This window comes from Octopus bimaculoides, chromosome 8, assembly GCF_001194135.2.
Source record: "Octopus bimaculoides isolate UCB-OBI-ISO-001 chromosome 8, ASM119413v2, whole genome shotgun sequence".
In the NCBI taxonomy this organism is placed as follows: Eukaryota; Metazoa; Mollusca; class Cephalopoda; order Octopoda; family Octopodidae; genus Octopus; species Octopus bimaculoides.
The window spans coordinates 92975272-92983683 of NC_068988.1; the positions used below are offsets into that span (position 1 = coordinate 92975272).

General features: G+C 38.9%; 1 protein-coding gene across 3 annotated transcripts in view; it reads right to left on the reverse strand.

The window, feature by feature from the left end:
• LOC106877646 (kelch-like ECH-associated protein 1) overlaps window positions 1–8412 on the reverse strand; it is a 98259-nt gene that overhangs the window by 2636 nt on the left and 87211 nt on the right. For all 3 annotated transcript variants that reach the window (XM_014926591.2, XM_014926592.2, XM_014926593.2), the window contains exons 2-5: window positions 7272–7537; window positions 3623–4662; window positions 1134–1339; window positions 100–276 (exon numbers count right to left, since the gene is read on the reverse strand). In XM_014926591.2, the coding sequence (XP_014782077.1) occupies window positions 100–276; window positions 1134–1339; window positions 3623–4662; window positions 7272–7537 (1689 nt within the window). The remainder of the gene's footprint in view (window positions 1–99; window positions 277–1133; window positions 1340–3622; window positions 4663–7271; window positions 7538–8412) is intronic.

Sequence of the window (8412 nt, forward strand, 5' to 3'; positions counted from 1 at the left end):
ATATATAAATATTTCCTTGTTTTGATAAATGGTAGTCTTGGTGATATAATCAACTTTGAATCAACAGTAAATTTCTACAGTAGTTTAAGAAATACTTACCAAGTGCAAAGAGTTTCCCACCAACAACAGCAACGCTAAGTGCACTCCTTGGACTGTTCATAGAAGCAACATATTCCCAGACATTGGTCTCAGTGCAATATCTTTCCACAGAACGCAGCTGTGAGTGGCTGTCATAGCCTCCAACAGCATAAATATAATGTTCCATACCAATCACACCTAAACAAAAGACAATAAAAAAAAAATATCTTAACCGAAATTTCTCACAGAAAGAGTTATGAAAATTATTAGATTTACAATTTTGGTAATGATTAAGACATTATTTAAATTTAATTTTCAGAAGTGTACTTGCCAGGTAAGTGATTGAAGTCTGAGATTGTATGTTGAAACTAAAACAATTACAATGTAAAAGGCACAAATTCAGCCATTCGAAAACACACATCATCATCATCATCATCATCATCATTTAACGTCCGTTTTCTATGTTGGCATTGGTTGGATGGTTTGACTGGGACTGGCAAGCCAGAGAGCTGTTCCACCATCATCATCAAGTGTTTTAAATCCAGATTTTGTCCCCGTTAACAGGGATGGCCAGAGCTACCTCAATGCCATAGCAACCAAGGTAGGCAGGTGCAGCCCACCCCAACCTTTGGGCTGGCTGGTGCCCATTCTCCTCTGCTATCATAAGCCTATTTTGGAGCTGGATTTTCTATGGGGTGCATGCCCTTGCTTACCCCCAACCTCAGTTTCTAGACATGAGTGGTCCCGAGACCAAGGCCTCTACCACAATTTTTAAGGAATGTGGTGGAAAACTAGCTCAGGAAGGCAGGGATACTACTCTCTGAGACCCTTTTCGGAGATATCCCCCTACCTCAGGATCCTATTATCTCTTTTGGCATTGGTTTCTATGGCTGGATGTTCTACCTAATGCCAACCACTTTACAGAGTGAATTAAATGCTTTTTATGTGGCACCTGCACAAACTTCATTTAAACATTTATTTTTTGTCAGTGATCAGGTCACAGTTGTTGCAACAAAACCTTTGACAGCAAAGAATTCAATGTCTTCTGTACTTACCAGCACCACTTCGTACTGTATTCATGGACGCCACGAATTTCCATTCGTCTCTCTCGGGATGATAGCATTCAACACTACACAGACGGTTCCTTCCATCAAATCCACCAACCGCATACAATAGCCGATTAACAATGCCTACACCAACACCAATCCGTTTAGTCTCCATAGGAGAAATTAATATCCAACGATCTATTTCTGGATCATATCTGAAAATTAGATGAAAGGAAATGTACAGATTATCATACATGTAAACACACGATTTCATTTAGGCACAGTGATACCAAAAACCAGTTTCTAGAACTCATTACACATAGGCTCTAGGGTAAAAAAGTCTTAGGCAAGAATACAGAGCATAATGTTGATTACTGAATGACAAGGGAACAGGAATTACATACGGTTCCAAATGTAATCATGTCTATGAATTTAAATGCTTTCTGAAATAAACACACACTTCATTTTAATGGCTCTGAGGAATCTATAAGAGGTTGCACAGGCACTCACCTCTAACTGCATTGCTTCTTGTAGTAGTAGAAACAGCTGAAAGCTAATGAAGTTAGTTACGTGGCTACATAATTCCTGTTCTCATCATTCATTATCAGCAATATGCAGGCACACACACACACACACACACACACACACCCCAATAGGTCCAGAGATATGGTCAATGACAATGCTAATGATCACAGCAATGATAAGAATGAACATTGATCTTGATGGTGATACTGAAGGCAATAATTGGTTCTAATGGGTTGGTGCATAATTGTAACAAAAATATCTTTCAATGATTGTTCCGGAGCATAGTCACCATCTACTTCAATTACTGCTTCCCATTTGCTTGGCAGACGGTCAGACCGTCATTTAAAGATGTTTTCATTGAATATTGTTATTGTTTTTGTTGAATAAAATTTGCTGAAAAAAAGCTGCAATAATTATGTACCAACCCAAAATATTTAAGACCAATTCATAAACTGTTTCTGACGAAGATCTTGTAATTCTTTCAACTGACCATTACTGAGGATATCATAGCATCCTTATACCAACAGCTCCTTACAGCAACCCCATGATTGTGAATAATACGACTATTGTTATCCATTTACAGAATGAGCCCAGCCCCACTCAATTCTACTCACTTCGTACCTTGAAGAACCACCTGAAAACCTCATCACCATTATTTATCTATTTTTAGCCCCTATTCATTGTTCCCATCCTCACTTCTAAAGTGTTAGAAACCGAGTAGCTCCTCTACTGCAAGAAAGTGCTCAGCATCCACCCTTCTTTCGTATTTTAACCCCTCATCTCTTTACATAAACCCAAACTCCCACTGTCAGGAGTTAGTAGTTAAGCAAGCTGCAAGGAAACATCACTAGTGCCAGTGGCATGGAAAAAGCAGCTTGAACATGCTGTAAAGTGGTTGACATTAGGAAGGGCATCCAGCTATAGAAACCAGGTCAAAACAGACAGTGGAACACTGGAGTCTTTGGTCACATCAGATCCTGTCAAACTATCCAACTCATACCAGCACGGAACATGGATGTTAAATGATGATGATGATGAAATGCATATGGTCACTTCCACTTTACAAATGATTTGAACAATCTTGTTCCAAACAGTTGATTAAACCTAAAAGCCAAAGTATCATGGATCCTTCGCTAAGTTACCATCAATATAATTTAAATGAGAATGATTTTTTTTTGTTTGTTTTACAAATACACAAGGACAGAGATTCACTGAAGAGAAAAATGGCTAAGAAAAAGGGGGCGAGATGGAAGAAACGTTAGCACGTTGGGTGAAATGCTTAGCAATATTTCGTCTGCATTGATCTCACCAATCTTGAAAGTTCTGCAATGGTCATGGACACAGCTCTTTCCTCCTACTTAGCTTTTATCTTTGACTCGTTTCAGTCATTAGACTGTGGCCATAATGGAGCATCACCTGAAGGGGTTTTGTCAAACAAATTGGTCCCAGTATTAATGGGTTTTCTTTTTCATACTTTCTTTTGCCAAAAAAAACTACAGGGATGCAAATCAGAGCTGGCCTTAAGGTTGCTGGTGCCCCAGGCAAGCTGAACTTCAGTGTGTACAAGCTGATGGTCATGGAAACTTCCTTGTCATCGTCACACCCTTCTGGGCGCCCCCTGGCACATAGCGTCTCTGGTGACTGCCCAAGTTTCCGGTACTTTGAGCCAGCCTTGATGCAAATACAGGTTATTAAGTGGTGTTAACAGGATCAAACACAAAGACACACACACATGCACACATAATATACATTCAACAGGCTTCCACACAGTTTCTCTCTACCAAATTTATTCAAAAAGTATAGATTAGCTTGAGGTTATAGTAGAAGACTCTACTATAGTAGAAGACTAAACCCAAAAACTTCTGGTTGCAAAGCAAGCTTCTAAACCACATAGCCATGTCTGCATCTGTATATCATTAAAAAAATAAACTGATAGATAAGCAGAAGAATTATAAGAAATTAAGATAAGTTACCTTTCAGCAATTTCATGGTGTTGAGATCCATGTGAACCGCCAATAGCATAAATCATATTATCAATTGTCCCAACACCAACTCGATTTCTTGGCACAGACATCTGTGCGCAAGGTCTCCACATATTCCGATATGGGTCGTACATGTCCAAGGAAGCTGAATCCATATTACCATCAGGTGAGTTGTTCCGTCCACCAACAACATAAAGAATGCCCTTCACGACACACGCACTCAGCCCACTACGTGGTACAGGAAGGTCAGGCAATCGCCGCCACTCGTTATTCTCCAAATTGAAGAATTCAAAGTTACTTAGAGATTGCCGGAGATAACCTCCAGCTGTGAAAATAACCATCGGTTTGCAAGGCTTGCGGCAAACTTCAGGAATCTGTTTGTGGAGTTTTAGTTCTTCAAAAATGCGTGCCAAATAATTCTGGCATTGTGGATTTTTCTTGAGCAATTTACACATCTTGAGCTGTTTCTCCAAAAACTTTGGTGAAAGGAAATGGCACCGTACAGCTCCAAGTAAACTCTCCAACTTACTAAGACGTTTCTCTGAGTCGTTCTCCACCCAACGAATGACAGCATTAAACACTTCAGACTCACAGGCAACATTTAGCTCATCGTGTTTGATTAGGCTAACCAATCGACACGGAGAAAGCATCAAAAACTCTTCACATTTGCTTACTTTACAAAAGTTCTGGTAGATGTATTCCCCTGCCTTACTGTATAGGTCCATACAGCCATGTTCACTGGCAAAGTCTGCAATACCAATGCAGTTACTAGGATCCAACTGTTGCTCGAGAAACACCGTGCAAGCTTCAACAATACGCGTGATCTGAAACATGGTAGCAGCTGGCAGCAACTGGCAAACATTCATTTCATTGATTTGGATTTCAGAGGTGTAGGCGAAATTGATAAGAATACCAAGTATGCATGGTGATATGCAGTGCAAAGGAATCTCGGTCATATCTTCCTCTTTCATTCCACCAGTGAACATGGCCCGAAAATATGGACTGGCAGCAGCTAACACTATTTTGTGGGCCTAGAAAAGAAAGGAAAAGGAAAGGTGTAAATAAAATATTTAAACTGTATCCTTTAAAAATATATGCTTTTTTGTTAAGTAACATTTCATTAGCCAAATATTGTTTTAATCCTCTTAAGTTTTATTAACCTATGTACAACAGTGAACTTGGACAATGAGTAAAATATTTTAACAGAAATCAAATCATACACCCACTGAGAGGAATGTGTTGCATGTGGATAAAAGAATGTCTGAAAAGTGTTGACTAATAACTGAACCTCAGGAGGTCAGTTGGATTATGTGAGTTGGTTTGAAATGGCTGGTCAGGTGAGTTGGGTAAGCTGGTTTCTGATTGGTTGGTTGGATGGACAGGCTGGTTTCTGATTGGTTGTTGAGACGGTACTAAACCCTGTTATTGCCATTGTCCCTGGTCATGCCACTTCTGTAGTCCCACAAATCACAGTCTGCCATCTTAAAAGATTAAGGGTGACACATTGGATAATGTATTTCTAGATACATTATGCCAGAATAAACGATAGAAACATCCTGCAGAAAAAAACCCACTGCATTGTCTGTTTCATACAACCCTGGGAAGGCTTCTGTCTTTTTATCAGCAAAGAGACTTCACACTTTTGATACCAAACTGCCTGAGATCACCACAACCTCTATGACACAAATTTCATATTTTAAAATGGCTTAGATTAAAATCTTCCATCAAAATTTCTTGTCAATTTATGCTCCAAACACCAGTTTAATAATAACATAATACACTTTACAAAATTATTCCTTATTTCAAAAATTAAATGAAACAGTTTATTCATTTCATTGTTTAACATTTGTTTTCTATGTTGGCATAAGTTGAAGTGTATTTCCAAGGAAATGTGGTAAGAAAAGGGTTATAGTCTGTGGATAATTGTGATTACTATATTAAGTGTTTCTCCAGGTTAGCACTGAACTATGAGGAAACAGCACAGATGTGGAATTTGGCAGATGGAATTTGTACAGAAGCCTGCCATATATTTTATCCGCAACATTCACAGTGAAGGGCTTCAAACACATTATGGTTATCTACATTATACATGTCTCGGGTATTTTAAATTATGCTGAGTTTTGTGTGTATGTGTGTGTATGTGTATTTGCCAATGAATGTCTGCTGAAGGTATAAATGTCAATGAGAAATCTGAACTCCCAATGAATCATGAACAAAGTCCTTTGACGTATGTGTGCAGCATCAAGTTACAGGCACTTCCTCATCGTTGCCACAATTAGAAATGTAACAGACCAGAGAATGATGCACGTGTGCACGCATAGGTGCATAAGCATGGCTGTGTGGTTAAGAAGCTTGATTAGCAACCATGTGATTTTAGGTTACATCTCAGTTGGGCAAACATCTTCTACTAAAGCTCTGGGTTGACAAATGCCTTGTGAGGGAATTTGGTAGATGGCAATTCTAGGGTAACAGGTCAGTCACCTAGATCAGTTGAACATTGAGGGCAGGTGGCCAAAGAAAGTTTTCCAAATGCTGTATCGACAACATCAGCTGTGACTTGAAGCATGTCACCACTGATGCTGGACTGACAACGGCCACAAGAACTGTGTCATTTATGTGGTCAGCCACTCTTTTTTGGAAATAGAAGATAAATCTCTTTTAAATCACACTCAACTCAAAATACTGATCACAGCTGACCAAGAGTACCTGACCTGACAACAACCACCAAGAAGAATTATGATACAGTGTCCAACTCGATATAAAACTGTTAGCAATTGATGGGGAAAATACAAATAGTAGTTATTGATGTGGTCCTAAATATAGAGAAAGACTGGAGGGTCATAACAGGAACAACTTTGATTACATGACAAATCAATAAGAGCTTCACTGGGACTAAACAAGAAAAATGATGAAGCCGGCTGTGACCACTTCAACTAAGCCTCAGCTATCTTCAAACGTATATACAGTGAAAAAATAGCAACCAACTGAAACAGTTGCTGTGTCTGTGTCAGTTTGGAATATAGGTAGGGTGACTATTTATTCCCTAATACCTTAGCTGTGAGAGCAACAACTAATGAAAAATGCCAAAGATGGAGGTCTATGGCCCTTCCTAATGTTAACCACTTTACAAAGCACCCAGTACACACAACTGAGATCAATGTTTTATCTTGAACAACTAAGTCAATTACCAAAGGAAAAAAATTGAGAGAAAAGAGAGAATTTGAGTCGGAGGTAAGTGCAGAGCCAGGAGGAAAGTGAAACTCTACAGAAATGATAAACAGAAGAGAGATGAGTGTCATGTAGACTTGGGTGGAGGTGTTATACAACTTAACAAGCTCTAGGATGTAGAGTCCATTATAGCAATGAGAGAGAAAGAGAGAGTGAGACTAAAGAATGAGAGAGAGAGAGAGGAAGGAAAGGCACAATGCAGATACAGCATATCTGTGATTGAAATGTTAGACTGCACTGGTGAGGGACTTTTTTGACAATCACTCAAGATTATATTACAATTGAATGTATTTTTATTCACTGACAATGGAATTATTTCAGACATGTAATATTAAATTGAAATGAGGACATTGACCTAAATAAAACAAATAAAAAATTATTTAATTTTAGAAATTACAAAAATCCTACAAACCTGGAAGGATTCTTCACCAACTTTGAACGTCACATCACAAAGTTTCCTTGAGTGCCATAATATATTCATAACATCAAGTAATTCTTTTGGATGTCGAATGATGCTAAAGTGCATGCTGCCATCTGATGGTTTCTCACTGGAAACAGGTTTTGGTCGATAGCATGACTGGAACATTCCAATCTGCCCTTTGATCGCGGTGTTCGCTGCCATGGTAACATTATCAATGTAATCCACACTGTTCTGAGGCAGTTGATAGTCAGAACGATCTAATTTAGAAAAGTAGGGAAAAAATGGGTTTCAATTAAAACAAAACAAAAAAAAATCAAGAAAGAAAAAAGGATTCCGTTTTAACTCTTTAAAGCCCATAGCTACTAACAGTGTCATTAATGACAACAGATATGGTTACTAAGTTACATAAACAGAGACAGCCTCAATGATGGAGCTTCTACATGGTCATGTGGTATGCTAGAAATAACAGCCAAATATTTAAATCTTTTCATTGTAAAGAGGAAGTATTAAAAAAATGGGATTGTTACAGCCACAATGCTTCTGACCATGGGTTTTGCTTGATCAGAGCTGACCTGGAGTTAAAACAACAAAATCTATTTATGCTATCAATTAACATTATGTATGTATCACCTAAAATCAGCGAAGGGTTTGGAAAACAAGGGGACAAAGAGCATGAGAAATTGGCTGATCAAATCAGCATCATCATCATCATCACTGTCGTTTAACGTCCACTTTCCATGCTGGCATGGGTTGGACGGTTTGACCGAGGACAGGCAAGCCGGAAGACCAGAGAGAATGTTGTGACCTCAGTCACTATGTCATGGAAACCAGACAACTGGTCCTATGAGTCTTAGGACTCAAGACAGTAATGTCCAAGAGTTGATGATGATGATGATAAGACAAACGGCAAAGTGGACTCTGGTGAGATTTGAACAGTAAAAGCCAAAACAAATGCTGCTTCCCAACCACATGGTTCCGGGTTCAGTCCTATTGCGTGGCACTTTGGGCAAGTGTCTTTTACTATTGCCTCAGCCTAACCAAAGCCTTGTGAGTGGATTTGATAGACGGAAACTGAAAGAAGGTCGTCATGTGTGTGTGTGTGTGTGTGTGTGTGTGTGTGTATATATATATA